The sequence below is a fragment of the Phyllostomus hastatus genome, unplaced genomic scaffold (assembly GCF_019186645.2).
Source record: "Phyllostomus hastatus isolate PE091 unplaced genomic scaffold, TTU_PhHast_1.1 phas_scaffold_39, whole genome shotgun sequence".
NCBI lineage: Eukaryota > Metazoa > Chordata > Mammalia > Chiroptera > Phyllostomidae > Phyllostomus > Phyllostomus hastatus.
The window spans coordinates 27,916,249-27,934,845 of record NW_025334028.1 but is presented as its reverse complement, the minus strand read 5'-3'; the positions used below and the strand labels follow the sequence as shown (position 1 = coordinate 27,934,845).

At 32.3% G+C, this 18,597-nt stretch overlaps 1 protein-coding gene across 3 annotated transcripts in view; it reads left to right on the top strand.

The window, feature by feature from the left end:
- Positions 1-18,597, top strand: part of TBCK (TBC1 domain containing kinase) — a 186,693-nt gene that overhangs the window by 60,002 nt on the left and 108,094 nt on the right. For all 3 annotated transcript variants that reach the window (XM_045820116.1, XM_045820113.1, XM_045820115.1), the window contains exons 10-19: positions 77-225; positions 1,281-1,419; positions 2,688-2,787; positions 8,456-8,505; positions 8,664-8,793; positions 10,018-10,116; positions 11,877-11,939; positions 12,428-12,554; positions 14,117-14,167; positions 15,444-15,527. In XM_045820116.1, the coding sequence (XP_045676072.1) occupies positions 77-225; positions 1,281-1,419; positions 2,688-2,787; positions 8,456-8,505; positions 8,664-8,793; positions 10,018-10,116; positions 11,877-11,939; positions 12,428-12,554; positions 14,117-14,167; positions 15,444-15,527 (992 nt within the window). The remainder of the gene's footprint in view (positions 1-76; positions 226-1,280; positions 1,420-2,687; positions 2,788-8,455; positions 8,506-8,663; positions 8,794-10,017; positions 10,117-11,876; positions 11,940-12,427; positions 12,555-14,116; positions 14,168-15,443; positions 15,528-18,597) is intronic.

The window sequence follows — 18,597 nt, the reverse complement described above, 5'->3', positions numbered from 1 at the left end:
CTTGAATGTATGCCATTATTCTAGGAAATTTTAATGACTTTCGTTCACAGTCTGTGTTTTAAATGTGTTTCTCGAGGCCAACCCCAGATGAATTGATGCAGGACCAGGTGTTCAGTGAAGTGTCACCTCTATACCCCCCATTTACAAGACCTGCCAGTTTGTTTTCATCTTCTCTAAGATGTGCTGATTTAACTCTGCCTGAAGACATCAGTCAGCTGTGTAAAGGTAATGCTAAGTAAACATAGGCAATGTTAGAAGCCTTGTTTTTAAAGTCAGTATGCTTATCCTAGTTCCAGTTTTGACTGCATCAACTATGTAGAACACATTAGTGAGGCTTTATGGGCACTCATCTTGGAACTGAGAGGTAATTCTGGATGTGCTTAACCTAACATTTTATATAACTAAACTTTTAATCCTTTAAATTTAAATTACTTTGGAGCATAAACTTTAAAAAATCAAGGAGATGAAGTGGAACCACAAAAATTAATATGTATAACAAAGTCCTATTTCATCTCAGATCTTTATGCTAAAATCAGTTTTCTAATTTTCAATGGAAATTTTACTACATCAACATTTATATATCACATAATTTATTATAAATTATCTTTTACATGGTATTATTGATAGGACATTTGTACTATTATATTTCACATTTTAAGGGGATATCACCTTTTTCTATCACACTATGAAGATTACAACTCTCAGAATGTGTGCTTTAGTGACACCAGTAAGTTACTTTTATGCCAAAAAGTTTTATGAGGTAAGTCATGGTAGGAAATAGTTATTAAACATTCATCCAATTAAATATCCATTGAGTCCCTGCTTTGTTCCATACACTTTACCTTCAGGTGACGTTCATGCCGAATGGGGAGGCAGGCAGACATTTTGTCAGATTATCACTATTACAAGTGAAGGGCAGTGTGAACAAAGCACATCAAGAAAGACTTCTCAGAAGAGGCAGCAGTGGACTGAACAACAGAGCAGTTCGTGTTGGTTGCCTACTCATGTGGTTTTAGCTGCCCTTATTCCTATCCCGCAGAGCCCAATATAGCTGAAATATATCCCATATCTCTGTGAGGATAAAAATTCTACTCTTTCTCAAGAAAATGAATGTACATTTTATACTCTGTGCATTTTATAATATGATTATTCTTAAGGATATCTTACTATGTTTTTCAGTTTGTGCTTTTTTTATATAATATCAGCTAATATTGTCTGTTGGCTGTTAATAAAAACAAAAAGTGTGATAGCTCTGATTCTCCTTAATTTGTCATTAATAGATATCAACAGTGATTACCTGGCAGAAAGATCAATTGAAGAAGTATATTACCTTTGGTGTTTAGCTGGAGGTGACTTGGAGAAAGAGCTTGTCAACAAGGAAATCATTCGATCCAAACCACCTATCTGCACACTCCCCAAGTAAGAAAATGAAAATTTTGGAAATGAGAAGCACAATTTAGTAATAATACTTAAAAAATTTTTGATAGACATTCCAACTAAGTGATTATGAAAACAATTGGAAGTTAGTACCTTTTTTAATGAAGTGTCTAATTGTAGAGTGCCCATCAATACTTCTCTTTCTAATGAGCATTCTTTTTAAAAAAATAATTTGCTTATCCTCCATTTGAAGTGAAGTTATTATTATGAAATATCTTATAATTGATATTTAATAAATTAAAAATGTATAAGTCAGAACAGTAGTATTTGAGAGTAAATCAATGAATATGCCTACTATGAGAAACTATTTTCTATTTCCAAATATAAATCATAAATATAAATGTATTCTATGACCTTATTACTTGCTAGAGATCATTCAAGTGCTAAGTTACTGTTGATAAAAATCTGCAGAACTGCTTAAGATCCTGGGTACCGTTCTATAAGTTAGACTGGAATTTAAATAACAATACAATCCTAGGGCCAAAATTATTGCTGTTCTCTTGCTCTTAATATTTATTCAGAGATATGACCATGAATCTTTTAAGTTTCCAACAATGCTCTAAAATTTTAATTTTAGATTTTTGGACTAGAATTGATCATTGTAGATAACTGTAAAAATCATCTGCTCGTCATTTTTTTCTTACATGTTAAATTTTTTAGGTTAGTTATTTGAATAGACCATTGGTTCCCTACATTTTTCTCTCTTAAACTAATTTTAAAATATTTATTTAATTATACTGCTCAGATTAAATTAAGTAGAAAAATCAGAAAATAAAATGATAAAAATTGTAAGACTAAATGCTTTAAAGGATATTTAAATTCTGAGTAGCTTTTTAAAAATTTAAACAAAGTTCATGCATTTATTATTCTATATTTTTTTACCTGAGAGGTTACCATCATTACATAAGGTTTTCCTTTTTTTACTCACTTTATCATTCTTGACTCAAACTTTCTCAGAATCATATTTAAAGAGTATCAGAATGTAATTTTAACATCGAACCTGCCTTAGCAAAGTATGTAAATCATACTCTTTATTCATAAAATGCTTTATATTTATACTGTATTCATACCTACTCAACATATATTTAAAAATGAGAATTGTTTAGAGAATTTTTAAAGAGCAGTTATATTTTTTGATTAACTCATTCAGTCTAAAATTTCTTTCTTTAATGAAGGGATTCATGCCTTAGGATAAATACTAAATTGGATTTTGTGTACCCATTAAAATATTTTTTTAAAATTTCTTTTAGTTTTCTCTTTGAAGATGGTGAAAGCTTTGGACAAGGTCGAGATAGAAGCTCCCTGTTAGATGACACCACCATCACGTTGTCATTATGCCAGCTAAGAAATGTAAGGATGGTGCTTTAGCAAACTTGCTTCAGATCTCCCTTTTTTTTTTTAAACTGAAACCCTACAGATACACACAAAGCCTGAATTCCCTCCTGATTTCAAAATATAAGAGAGTTTCCTTATATATGAGCCCAGGTATAGCATTTTTGGAAATGCATCTATACATCTTCAGCTTTAGTATATATTGTCTGATTGTTCCCAAAGGTGGTCTTATTTATCTTTTCACCATCATTAAATAAAGAATTCTTACTCCTCCACATACTTATTAACACATGGTAACATAATTTTTTTTTAATTGTTGCTCCAAAAGATGTGGAATGGTATTTTGTTATAATACTAATTTTTAATTCTCTAATTCTAGTGCAGCTACAAATCCTTTCATATTTTTTGGCTGTTTGGTTACCTCTTCTGTGCATGACTAATTCATATCTTTTACTAATTTTTTATTGAGTGACTTTTTACTGATTTGAGGGCTTTTAAAAATGTATTCCCTGCAAATTTCTTCTAATCTAGGTTTTCCTTTAACTTTTTGAAGTTTCTCATAATGAATATAATTCTTTTTTCAGTGTTTTTTATTGTTAACTATGTTTCATTTTTTTGTGATTTACTTATTGTAACTTATTTATAGTTATACCAAGGTTATAAATATATTTTGTATAATATATTTTTATATTTTCTTTTAAAACATTTAAATTTTTTTCATATTTAGTCCATTAATCCACCTGGATTTTTCTTAATAAGGTGTGAGGTGGTTATCCAATATATATTTCATTCATAAATATTATTTCATTCATCCTGTTTTAGCACTATATTGAATAATTTGATTTTGTTGATTCATAATGTCAGCTCTTTCATATTTGCATGGATATGATTCTGGGCTTCTATTCTGATCTTGGACTTACTTCTCTCACATTAGCCAATAGTAATCTATCTTGTTCATACTTTTATATGGGGTCTTACAGTCTAGCAGGGGAAAACCTCTAATTTGTTCTCTTCTAAATAGACTATGAGCTCTGTTTAATCATCTTCTCAAATTTCATTAAAAATTATAGGATTTTGATTGGAAATGCATTAAATGTATAAGTTAATTTGTAGGGAATTGATATAGTTAGCATATAGAGTCCTGTTTCTTGAAAATGGTAGATATGCCACATTAAGTCCTATTTCATATCACAATTTCCTTTTTAATGTCTATATGTCAGTTATCAAATTTATTTCTGAGATGTTTTATTGTTGCTCTTGTAAATAGAATGTGTGTATGTGTGTGTGTGAAATTTCTTACTCTAATGTCATTTTTTTAAAGAATAAATATTGCTATTTCACCTTCTTTCAGTTAGTGTTACCATTGTATATCTTTCTCTGATCTTTACCTTTAATCTATCTATGTCTTCATCTTTAAAGTGGTTTTTTTATGAACAGCATAGAGCTGGGTCTTGTTTTTTTTTTAACAGTTTCTATCTTTTAATTGGTAGATTATTGATATAGTTACATTAATATCTACCATATGGGTAACTGTTCTGTATTCTTGCCCTCTTTGTTCTTTCTCTCCCTCCTTCCATCTCTGTTTCTCTTTACTATTACTTCTTTTTCTACTTTCTCAATTTTTATTGACCATTTTCTTTGATTTCATTTTCCTCTTTTCTTTTATCATAGGAAGTATACTTCTTTAAAAAATTTTAGTGGTTGCCTTAAGTTTGCCATATACATTTACAACTAATTTAAGTTCACTGTCAAATAATGCTAAACTGCTTCCTAGGTAGTACATTTGTTTTTTAACTGTGCATTCCTGTTTCCTTCTTCCCATCCCTTATTGCATTGCTGCCAGTCTTTTCACTTATCCATAAGCTTTGAACCAAATGCATTGGCCTATTATTTTGAACAAACTGTTATTTGTTAGGTCAATTAAGAATAGGAAAATGAAGCGTATTCCTTATATTCATTTATATTTCCTCTAACAGTCTTCCTTTCATCATGTGGATTTAATTTTCTAATCTGTAATTTTCCTTCTCTCAAAAGAACTTTTAACATGTCTTGCAAGGCAAGTCTACTAGCAACAAATTCCCTCAATTCTTGTTTGTCTAAGAATTAGTTTTTCCACTTTTGTAGGATAATTTTGCTGTATAAAAATTGAAGTTTTGTTGCTTTTTTCTTTCAACACTTTAAATATTTCATGCTATTCTCTTCTTGCTTGCATGGTTTCTGAAGAGCAGTCTGATGTCATGTGTATCCTTGTGCCTCTATAGGTAAGGTCCACTCCCATCCCTCCCTGGCCATGGCTTCCTTCAAGATTTTCTCTTTGTCTTTGATTTTCTGCAGTTTGAATATAGTATGCCTAGGTTTGGGGTGTGGGGAAAGGGTTGTTTTGTTGGTTGGTTTGTTGGTTAGTTATTGTGGGGTTTTTTATGGGGGCAGGTTTGTGTGTGTGAGTGTGTTTGTATTTATCCTTTCCAGAGTTCTCTGAGCTTCCTGGATCTCTGTCTTTTGGTGTCTGTTTACTTTTGAAAATTTTTGTCATTATTACTTCAAATATTTCTTCAATTCCTTCCTTTCACCCCCTTCTGGTATTCTATTACACATAGATCATACCTTTTTTAATTGTTCCATCATTCTTGGATATTTCATTGAATATTTTGGGTTGTTTTTTTTTTTCATTTTTCTCTTTGCATTTCAATTTAGAAAGTGTCTATTGTTATCTTTTCAAATCACTTATTTTCTTAACATTCTTTTCATCTCTCTGCTTATAGAACCCACCTGTTCTTGTATGATGTCTACTTTTTCCTCTTAGAGCCCTTCACATATTAATCATAGTTCTTTTAAGTTCCTGATCTGATCATTCTAAAATCTCTGCCATTTATGAATCAGGTTCTAAGGCTTTCTATGTTTCTTTAGAGTATCTTTTTTGCATTTTAGTATGCCCTGCAATTTTTTATTAGAAACTCAGCATGATGAATCTATAAAGGGAACTGTGGTGAATGGGCCTTTACTGTAAGATTTCCTGTTTATCTAGCTGTTAAGTATTTGTGTAGCTTTTTTGTCAGAGGCTAAAATTTTTTCAACTGTCTTTGTCCTTGTTTTCTCTGTTGTCTTTCGGTTTCCCTAGAGACTTTTTAAAATAGGGTCTGAGACTTTCAATTCTTTTCATTGCAATCTATTATTATACAGAAGCCCTATTGATACAGAGGTACGGTAGGGGAGGAAAGGTGTTCTGTAATCCTATATTAGCTCTCGCACTTTTAGTGAGCCCGTCTCTGGGCTGTAACGTTCAGCTTTCCTTTCTACTTCATAAGACAGGAAAGCAATAGGCAGCAGGAATTGGGTATTTATCTTCCACATCAAAGACTAGAGGAGGCTAGAGTTGGGTGTTTTCTTTCCCCTCAGTCACTTAGGCTCTATAAAATAGTTTTTGAGTGATGCAGAGACTGGCCCACAGTGTTCTGCATCATTATAGATGAAATGATATATTCACACGGACTGAGTCCAGTGGAGGAAAAGGGACAGCATGACTTTCCTCTCAAGGGGAGCAAAAGCCTTGCCCCTTGCCCTGACCGGCCTTTATTGGGTTTCTGGTCACATTACATGATGGTCCTCATTTACTATGCACAGGTTCACTTTAGGTGGTTACCTTTTACAGAAAACAGAGGAACCACTGCCTCTAATCACATCACAGAGGAGGGATATTTGCAAATGAAAAGGCAAAAGTGGTTACATTCATCCTTGGAAGGTTTAGCATGGATTTTAGGAAGTTACTTTGCAGTAAATGTCCTCAATTCAGGGTGAGGGAGATTTTTAGCAAGAGCAAGACTCAAAGTGGCCTAGGCATATTGCAGGCCTGATTCCCCACTAGAGAACCTCTCTGTGGGTGTGGGTCCCGTGCATCTCCGAGTGGGAGCTGGGCCCATGACACACAGAACAGTCTCCTACATTTGAGGGGAGGTCTTTACTGATGAAAGCAAAGTGCTCTGAGGGAATTTCAGAATGGTTACATTACCCTTCTGTCTGCAGAAGCTGAGGGGATTTTCTCAGATCTTTATCCTGAGAATCTGTTGGTACCTGTAGAGGTAAAACTCGTGGAGTGTGGGCTCCCCTGCAGCCGGGTCTCCAGTTTTTCTCTCTCAAGTTATTCCTCGCTAAGTCTGCTGCGCTTAGTCAATTGTCCTTCAGTTTTTCTTACCAGGCTCCGACAGTAACTTCTGCTCCAGCTTAGCTGTGATTCTCTGTATTTGTCTGTCTCTCCAGTTTTCCAGGCAGCATTTTGTTCTAATTCTGCTCTAAAAAAAGTTGACTTTCAGTTTGTTTAGATTTTTTCTTTTTGTTAGAGGAGGAGGAATGACTTTCAAGCTGTTTGAACATTGAACTGGAAACCAAAACTCATAGCCTTTTTATTTTAACCCATGTGTAGATGAAGCTGAAACTCCTTGTTGTTTCTCTCTAACCTGGAGAGGTTAGCAGCACCCCCCAACCTCCCAAAACATACACACACACATTTGTTTCTGTACTTGGATTTAGCATGGTCTTCCCTTGTCTGACTGGCAGTTAATCAGGTGCCCAACCAAGACTTCATCCCACTGTGCTCTAAAAACCATAGGCCACAGTTACCAGCGCTGGTTCCCTCCTTTTTCTCTAAGCCCAGGTTTATGTCTCATATCACTGCATTTTCCTTATTTTTAAGGCTTTTCTGTCACTTGATATTTTACCTATTATATAATTTGAAGATATTAGAATGTCAGGAACAAAAAATTAAAAATATATAATTATTACTACATAATATAGTGAACTCTGAAGAGAGAATGTGTATAGTAGATAAATGGCAATACAAGGAGCAAACAATAAACTACATCCAAAATATATGTTTTTAACTGATTTCATTTTACTCTTAATTTAACTTATTTATAACCCAAAGTATATAAATACAAGTTAAATTTAAATTTGCATCAGTGCCCACAGGGGCAGGCAGTCTGCATTCAGGTTGGACGCTGCACTGGGGCAGAGCAGCAGGCAAGAAGGCATTAACTTGGATCCCCTTGCCTAGGCTGGATGTAAGATCTTACTTTACTACTGCCTGCCTTCACCCATTCTTGAAGGATACCTAAAGTCCTGCAAAATGTTGTTATTGGGGCAACATTTATTAAAGTTACTTTGTGAAGAGATAATTAAGAAAATTGAACTTCATCAGTGGATTTATTCAGTATTTGAATCATACATATTCAAAATATGTTGTGAGAAATTCTTTTGAATTTTTTATTAGCACTCTTACTGTTGTCTTTATATTAATTCTGAAGAAAAAAACATAAATCTAATTGTGCTTTAAATTAAAAGATATGTATTTTTAAAGTAACCTTTAATTTAAAAAATGCTTTATTCATTTATTAAATTTTATAGCAATTCAAAAAATTCTGAAATGTGTTTGGAAAAAATAATAGTAGTCGTCTAACATTTACAAGATACTCCTGGAAGTATAAATAATCAACATATAAAAACTCTTCAGAGCTAAATCATTAGAGGAATAGTATGTTTGCATATTTATCATAGGAATGAATTTTAAATTCATTTTATACTCCTCTTGGTACCTTTATAAATTCATAAACTTTACATTATTTTTCCTTTTTAAATATGGTTCAGTGTTTTGTCTCAGATTCTCATATGTAAATATTTCTCTTTTAATTCACAGAGATTAAAAGATGTTGGTGGAGAAGCATTTTACCCACTACTTGAAGATGAGTGAGTGTATATCATCCCCTTTTATACTTATTTTTCTTTGCTGATTGGTAAGGAACATATGTTTTCTCTGAAGACTATTTTCTAAATAGAACACTTAGTATGGTGTTTTGTTTTTTTAAATATTATACCTTTTTTCTGCTTTTGTTTCTCTTTTACAGCCAGTCTAATTTACCTCATTCAAACAGCAATAATGAGTTGTCCGCTGCTGCCACTCTCCCTTTAATCATCAGAGAGAGGGACACAGAGTACCAACTAAACAGAATCATTCTCTTTGACAGGCTGCTAAAGGTAGGGGTTCTAATGTGGAAAGTCTTATAAGAGCCCACATTCAATCTTTATTTTTTATTTTTCTGGCAATTATTAGGGAATCTTGATGTCATGAGAAGACTAAGTCTTATGACATATCTTTTCTAATTAACATTTAATTATAAGAATGATACATATTCATGGTAAATAAAATTAAAAAGTAAAAACAAGATGTAAGAAATATGCAAAATCATATGAAACAGAAGATTAATAGTTATATGTTTAAAGAACAATGAAAAATCAGTAGGAAAAGCACCCATATTGAAAGAGAAATGAATAAGGAACATAATAGAAACACAACTAATCAGTAAATCTATTCAAATGTTTAATTTCACTAGGAATGAAAAAAATTTTAGTAGGAAATTTTAGTAGAAAAATTTGATTATCAAATTAGTAAAGTGAACAAAGGCATATTAAGATTGGCACTCTCATTCCTTTAGAATAAGTATAAATTGACTAAAACAGTATATAAAGCAGTTTCAAACTATACAGGGTCCAACAGAAGTAATGCCGTTGAGGGTGGTTGGTAAGGTTGTGAATGTCTTGCATGAGATAGACAGCAATTTGAACATTTCACCTAAAATCTCATATGGTGTGCTTGATATGATATTGTTATGTTACAGAATTACATGCTTATGATTTTAAAGTAAAAGATTTTTATGTAATAAAAGGGGTGTTTTTTTGTGCCAGACCCTAAATATAGGGAGCCTTAACAATATGTATACCCTTTGTCATAATAATTATTTTCTAGAACTCTCTCCTAAAGGACAAATTTATAAAAGGAAAGATTTATATGCAAGGATATAGAAGTAGCCATAATAATAACATTTATTAAATACTTTCTGTATCACCAGATCTTTTACAAAGTGATAAACATACATTATTTAACCCATATGAGACTGGTAGTATTATTCTCCATGTGACTCATTGATAATTGTCTCAGAGCACCAAATAGAGCAGAATGATTGAAAACAGTAGAATGAGTTCTCCTCTAATTGTACTATATAAGATTTATAGAATATAGGGAACCGTTGCACTGCCAACTTATGTGTATTAATAGTACCAAAGTAGTAACATGAAAGACAGTTAGAAATTTATTGAAAATCTCTTTCAATTTTATCACTAGTATATATTTAGGACTTTTAGATGAATATATGCTACTTAGTAATTTGAGATGCTTTTATATCTTTTTTTTTTCATCTCTAGGCTTATCCGTATAAAAAAAATCAAATCTGGAAAGAAGCAAGAGTTGATATTCCTCCACTTATGAGAGGTTTAACCTGGGCTGCTCTTCTGGGAGTGGAGGTAAGAAAGAAAAGAGAAGGTTAGAAGCTAATTGTAAGAGTGCTAAGAAGAAAGGAAGGAGTAGGAAAGTACTTTCCAAATATATGTTTTCAAGTTAGAAAGTTATGTAGTAAAATATAAGCATTAAGAATATTTGGTGATTTGCCCTGGCTGGCATAACTCAGTGGATTGAGTTCGGGCTGTGAACCAGGCATCGCAGGTTTGATTCCCAGTCAGGGCACATGCCTAGGTTGCAGGCCATGACCCCCAGCAACCTCACATTGATGTTTCTCTCTCTCTCTCTCTTTCTCTCTCCCCTCTCTAAAAATAAATAAATAAATAAAAATTTTAAAAAAGAATATTTGGTAATTTTAAGTGAAAAGAATGGAGGAAAAGAACACAATAGCAAAATATTGTATTGTAAAATATTGTAAAAGTGTATTATCATGCCTATAAAATATGTTTATTTAGGAATAGAATTGCCTGTTTGTAAGTAGTTCTATCTAAGTTTGGAGAAATCTCCCACTTGAACCATATCAAAAATCATTAACATATTTTAGTGCCTTTTGGCACACCTATTGCACAAGAACCATACTGCCAAGACAAATAGCTTCTTTGTCTTGTACAATGACTAATCTGTGGCAATGAGGAAAGGAGAGGTGTCCCAAATTGTCAGGGTGACTTGCAGTACTAACAGAGAACTCTGGTAACAGCAGTCATGAAAATGGGCCAAATTCTCACCACCCCCTTTTATTCCCCCATCAATTTCTTTGTCATCCTGCCTCAGATATTCTCTTACCAATGTCTTATGGATGTCCATCATACATTTTTTTCCTGAATTTCCTCAAACTATTTTTAATTCTTTCAGCTCCCTTTTAAACTAATTTTATTTATTCCTGATTTCTTTGATGAGATTCTACAAACATCTTTGAGTTTGGGTGGTTGTTTTATAAGAATGCCTATTGTTCCATACCACACATTAATAGTTAGCATTGTAGAACCATATAATGCTAAAGTTCAAGGTTATTTCTGAGGTCAGGTTGTCTAAATCTGTCATTAAATAGACATACCATAGAAATTGATACAGCAAATGTCATAATTTGAACCCCAAATTACTGGCTCTTTCTACATGATTACAGTAAACCAGAGTAATAAAATTTGTTCCATTGTTGGTCCTATTGAACATGACTAAGATTTGAAGTGGTTTATTCAATCATTTCTTCTATACTGGTATAACTAAAAAGTGTAAATGATCTGTTTAGTCCCTTAATGATTCCATACCTACATAATATTCCATGCTTCACTTTCTTTCAAACTTCTGCTTCCTGGTGCTGAAACTACCACTCTTTAAAACAGTTTCCTTTTATTTTTGTTTTCATTACCAACTTTACAGGAAAATTTGTGGGATGACCTCCCATGCACCCCCCAAAACTTTTTTTGAAAATGTTTTCATAAAACCGACTGTGTTTGAGGTAGTAATAAGTGGAGAACAGCAAGGCTGTCCTGTATTGTGGAGGCTGGGCAGCTTGACTAGCACACTTATTAGCTCCATGACTCATCCGACATGTTTGTCTTTCGGGATAAATTGACAAATTGTCATGGACTTGCGTCACAGATTCTCAAAACCGTAGATGATTTTTCTGAGAGGTATATTTTGGTTTTTAATGTGCCTATGTATAATTGAGTGGGTTGTCAACAATAGGTGCTTATAAGTATATTTACCTAAATTAATAATTTACCAAGGATATGATGAATTATTATTAATCTCTCATTTTTTGCAGGGGGCTATTCATGCCAAGTATGATGCAATTGATAAAGATACTCCAATTCCTACAGATAGACAAGTAAGATTTAGATTTTCTTGAACAACCTAATTTTGCCAAATCTTAAAATTATAGAAAGGCAGGAGGAAATTTTCTTCCTTTCATTATGCTCAGCAGCCATCATATTCATACACTGTTTAGAGTAAGCCTAACTTTTGTACTCATAAGTTAGTGAGTTAGAACTATCCTTAAAAGGAGTTTAGGCCAAGTAATTATTCTTAATAATTATACATTGTTATCTATAGAATTTGTCCTTTATTTAGACCATGTTGTAAAGAAAGATTTTTTTGAAAACTATATGGATACATACCTTTTCAAAAGAAATGGTCATTTTCCTTAAGTATACAAGCTTTTTGTTGTTTCCAGAGTATTAATGTAAAATTCAAAAATTTTAAACACCAACATATGTAGGTGGTCTATTCTGAAATTCATAATGCAATATCTTTTTTATTTTTATCTTGGGGTTATTGGTGATCACAGTTATATCATATTGTTTTGTTATTTTACAGATTGAAGTGGACATTCCTCGTTGTCATCAGTATGATGAACTGTTATCATCACCAGAAGGTCATGCAAAATTTAGGCGTGTATTAAAAGCCTGGGTAGTATCCCATCCTGATCTTGTGTATTGGCAAGGTAACTTTTTTCCAATCATTAAGACTGCTTTTGAAGTATTAGGAGCATGTTGCATGACCAACAATTTTAAAAATTATAACAAATATCAAAACATCCCCTGCTTTGAGAAAAGTCAATACTAGAGCTATGATCCATTTATTGAAAGGTTTATAAGAACTATTTTTTACAAGTTTGCCTAAATGCCAATAGATAACATTTAAACCATGATGTTTAATGAGACAATTTTCCATCATAGTAATTAGAAAAGTAGGAAGAACATTTTGTAAAATTATCATCTTTGTGTTTTAGTGCTTATGAAAATAATAATTTTATAGCACAAACAATTTGGGGCTAATTGATATTCTAAACAGTTACTGCTTTACAGTTTATGCTTAACCTATTTATTGGGAATTGGGGAATAGGATACACCTTAAACTGTTTATTTCATTTATTATCTTTTAAAAAATATCTTTATGTTCCATATCCTGATTTTTACTTTTCTCATTAGTTTTGTGGCCATTTGTAAATTCACAAATGAGAAACTGATTTCAACCAGTCCTATATTTGAATATGTTGTAATAAACAGTGGGGGGTTTTATTTTGTTTTATTTCATAAATTACTTTATGGTTGTTTATTTACAGTTTTCTGCATTTTCTTCCCACCACTCCCCACCCCCCCCCCACCCCAGGCAAACCTACCTCCCTCCCTTGCTTCCACCCTCCCCCTTGGTTTTGTCCACGTGTCCTTTATGGTAGTTCCTGAGAACCCTTCTCTCCTCTGTCCCCTCCACCCTCCCCTCTGGCTATTGTTAGATTGTTTTTAATTTCAATGTCTCTGGTTATATTTTGCTTGCTTTTTTCTTTTGTGGATTAGGTTCCACTAATAGGTTAGATCATATGGTATTTGTCCCTTACCTCCTGGCTTATTTCGCATAGCATAATGCTCTCTAGTTCCAGTGTTTTTTTAAATATTATAATTATCTATTTCTGGCCAAACTTCAAATGAAGCAATTATTTTTCCTAGCTTTGTCCATTTTAGAGGAGTTCTGTGTCTTTGTAACAATTGTAGATAGATTTATGTACATTCTCTCAACATGACAACGTATGAACAATATTATTATTTTTTGAACAGCACTATTAATAAAAGGAATATGTCATATGTTTATATTTTACTTCACAATTTTAAAGGATGTTTTTCCATGATACCGAAGAAACACGTAAGACAAATCTCCTCCTCTCAGATGAGGAAACATGCCTGGAGACGTTAAGTGATTGCCAAGAACACACAGGGTCAGAAATGGGACTGTAGCCCAAGCCGTCTATCATTTTTACATTTTTGTTTAGTATGTTTCTCTCTTCAACTCATAATAATATTGATAATCATAATAGCTGATTTGTATTGCGGACATACTATGTGTCACTATCAGTTACTCCCACAGTAACCCATGAAGTAATATATTTCTGGATGTGCAGTATTTATAATACATAATCTATGAAGAGGTAATGTAGAGAACTGATAAGGTATATATCTACAATTCTACTTAATTATGCTTATTTGAATTTCTTCAACCCTTCCCCATCAGGTCTTGACTCACTTTGCGCTCCATTTCTATATTTAAATTTCAATAATGAAGGTAAGCTTATTTATCATTTAAATAATCTTGGTGCATATTATTTTAAAATATTTTATTCAAACATGAAATTTTTCCTTAGGAGTTAGTATAAATATCTGTGAAGTAATCTGTATATAATTTTAGAGGATGTAAAGAATTTATTATTGGAGAGTTTCAGTTGTAATGAGGCAGTGACTAGTCTTACATTGATTATTCTAAGACATTTTTCTACTTTGGTGACCATTTTTATGAAACACTGGAGAAAATTTTTACTTCTTTAGTGATTAGTTTTAGTCTATACTTCCCAAACAATTTATAAAGAAATCAGTATTAATTTTGTATCTCCAAAGCCTATCATTTCAACCACTGCCTCCTTAATGAAAACTTGCTCATTCTTCCTCCAAAACCCAGCACTTTGTATTTCGAGAATGTATTGTATATGTTTTGTATTCTAGCTATTTATATACTAATATAGTCATCCTTTTTTTGCTTAGCTTTATTTAATGATTGATTTTGTTTCTGTTTTCTATTCCCCTCTTATAATGTCTTTTTATAGCAGATTTTTCGTAAACATGTGTTACACTTAAATGGCTCAAATCTCTAATGATATCACTTATAGAATGTATTTACCATATACATAACATGAATCTCTAGAAGCCTCAATCTCAGAATTTCCATCCTTTCAAATGCTGTTTCATGTCAGATTTTGCATAGATTTCTGGAAATGAGTATAGACAGCATAATCCCAAAAAGCTAAAATTTCACAATTTGAATTGATTTAAAAATGTACTATGCTATGGTATTTCTCATTAGCTGAACTACAAGTTTGCTATTTTTAATTAGGTACATTCCATTATCACACATATTGCTCTAAGAGTAGTAAGCAATCTGTGTTTGAAAGAACAATTCATGAGTGGTGTTCCTAAATCCAAGTTCTGAGGCTTTTTTTTTTTTTTTACATCAACAAAAACTAAGTATTTTGAAGTTTGTATAGTTCATTATTAATGTCCATGTTTAGAGATTGTTAAAAAAATTTGTATAAGTTCAGATAATAAAAGTTTTTATTATTGTGGGATAAAAATTTCTACATTAGTTTGAAATGGAAAAGATACTAAATGGTTATGTTTTATTGTCAAAATATTTTCTGTTTTAAAGAGCAGAGGGTTGTTTTCTGCCCTTAAATTGTAACTCTAGTTTAATAGTAGATTCAAGGAGTGTGTGATGCGTGAGTGAATGACCACCGAACATTTACCCTGTTAACTAATTTGTCATATGTCTTTGCCTTCTTCTTTCTTAGCCTTAGCATATGCGTGTATGTCTGCTTTTATTCCCAAATACCTGTATAACTTCTTCTTGAAAGACAACTCACATGTAATACAAGGTAATCAAATACCTTTCCTTTGTCTTTTTAAGGGGATGTACTTTTTTATGTCAGGTAACTGATAAACAGTTAAATTTGTGATTTTCATCCAATAAAATAGAGTGATAATGCTCACTAAAACCAGTGAAGACATCAAGTTTAGTCTTTTACTCCAAAGTCTTCAAAGAATTATGGTACTTTTCTAATAACTATTCAATATCTGATCTCAGTTTAGTTCAAATTTAGGCATGTTAGTTTAAGAAAATAAACTATTTTTGTCTCTCACAATTAAAATTGCCCACAAAAAGTTTCTCTGTGCAGCAAGGCTATTATTAATTAGTAAAAAGATGAAACAGTATTAACTATGTAAATAAATAGAATATTAAAAACACTTCTCATTCATTTCATTCCCCATGTTTGAACCCCCAAAATGTGTTCATTTCTATTTTCATAAATGCACATCTTCCTTTAGAGTTTATGTCATAGCATAATTCATTTGTGAATTCTTCCAGTAACATAACTTTTAATATAATTTTCTAAACTCCTTTTTGGAAGTAGTATAACAAAAACTAATATACAGTTTTGAATCAGGCAAACTTTGTTTCAATTTAAACTGGGTTACTTACTGTGTAATCTTGGGCACACAGCATATGTTAGTTATAATTTTCCTCATATCTAAAATAAAGGTTTTTGTAAAAGTTAAGCATAAAATATGTCAATGCACATAGAAACATTCAATAACACTAATGGCTATTATTTTATTACTATTACTATTGTATTGCTATTGTTTTTACAATTAATTTACTAATATTATCATGGCATTATACTGGGTCCAGCAAAAGTAACACCATTGAGTATAGTTGGTAGTTTTGTGAATGTCTTACACGAGATGGACAGCAATTTGAACATTTCACCGAAAATGTCATATGGCCTGCTTAAGTGTGATATTGTTATGTTACAGAATTACATACTTATGATTTTGTAATAAAATATTTTTATGTAATAAAAAAGGGGCATTATTTATGCTGGACCCTGTATATTATGCATTATCTTTTCAATAAGAACCTAAATGCTGTGACCTGGCTGGTGTGGCTCAGTGGATTGAGCACTGACCTGTGAACCAAAAGAATCTAAATGTTTTAAGGGCAAGGAATTATCTTATGCTTTTGTATTTCTTTTGGAACAGACTACAGTGTTCTTCTCACATTCTTCCCATTTACCCATTTTATGACACTTTTCAGATACCACCTTTACTTAGACTTTTTAGTTGTAATATATATCTTACTAATTCTACTCAATTTTCAGTAACTTGAAACTAGTGTTTTGTTTTATTTATATTTATGTCTCTATAGTTTGGTATATCAATAATTCACTCAGTTTGAATACAAGAAGCAGGAAATCTATAGGCTCTGTGCATTTTACTGAACACTCAATAAGTAGGACCTCAGTAATTTTTACTTAGTTAGAAATGAGTATATAATTAGAGCATCAGAAGTCAAGGTAATGGGAAAATAACTAGAAAGGAAGTAGAAATGTAAATTAAAAAGATAAAGAGGCCAAAAATAGGAGAAGGAAAACAATGTGGATAAGTAGCTAACACATAAAAATATTTATTTTCTAGCATCATGTACATTGAATTATAGAAAAAATAATCTAAACCTTTAAAAATTTTGTGTTTGTGTTTATAAGCACACAAAACAATCTTTACAACTTTGAGTTTACAACATAGATAGGTGCTAGAAGTTGATATAATGTCCCAGTGTCTCTTTGTGAATTTTGAAATGAAATTTTATTGATTTATATTTGTATTTAGAAATGATTTGAAATGGATATGCCTAATACTCTGCATTAATGTGGACCTGTATAAAGTTAGGATTAATTTAAAACTGTTTTTTTAGAAAACAATAATATTTTGCTTTGACTTTTTAGTCAAGGATGAGTATTTTTATAGAGAGGAAGTTGTTTTTCTCTTGTAGGTTAATTTAGTAAAGCTATCCAACTTCAAGAGTCATGCAGTGTTATCTTCTAAGAATTTATGAAGTGATATCCTATAAGAGTATGTGTTGCATCTTGCTAATTGAGATGTGTTCCACACTTATTCATGGTTATTTCATTTTGCTTATCAAAGATTTTTTTATAGAATGGGTGATGTACTTTTTAAGATTCCAGTAATTTCTGTCAGAAGAAACTACAATCAAGGCCCAAGTTCTTGTAAGCTTTTCCCAGCCAAGGACTAGACTGGGAACCCCATGGTCAACCGGTATCACTTGCAAACCTGGCAGCTAGAGCTCCTATTAACTCTCCATACCTCCCTCATCCCCATAGGACCATGAATGAGGAAGCAGCAGGGAGGGCCAGAAACCTGGAGCACATTGGTCGAAGGAGAGTTCATGGCCTAGCCCAGTTCCTTCCTCCCCAAGGTAGCTTAGTTGATTAAAATTGATCACCAGCAGGTTACAGCATGAAGTCTGCCCCTCAGCAACCTGTCTTAACATTCTTCACTTTTATTACATTCCCTGCATCCTGCTCCTGCCATCCCAGACTACTCTCAAGGGAATTGTCAGACCCACTACTGTATGATATTGGAGAGTTTGCGATAAATTATTTATGCTGGCAAAAAAACAAGTGACTGAATTTAACACACCTTGAATGATATGAGATTTCAGAGGCTATAAGCAATGGAAATAATTTTTCAAATACTGACCAAATACATATTGAAAACATTAAAGGTAGAAAATTATCATATTAGTAGTTGTGCAATACAAAAGGTGATTCCTTAATCCTCAGTTAAATATAAGTCAGCAATATAATGCTGTTGTTTTTAAATCTAACATGAACGTGTAACATTAACTGTACTTTCATATCTAAAAACCTGGTAATAATCTTTTTTCCAAATTTTTCAGGACCCTACTAAAGCATAGTGCCTAGTTAGATTTCTGTACTTTAAGAGGGATGAAGATATTTGGAGAAGCTTCAAAAAGCAGTTAAAACAGAACTTATAAGATGAATTGGCTGTAAAATTTGTTAGATTCTGAGTGATCCCTAGGTGGCCAGCTTTCAGAGGGCTGTATTAACTAGCTTATATTACAGT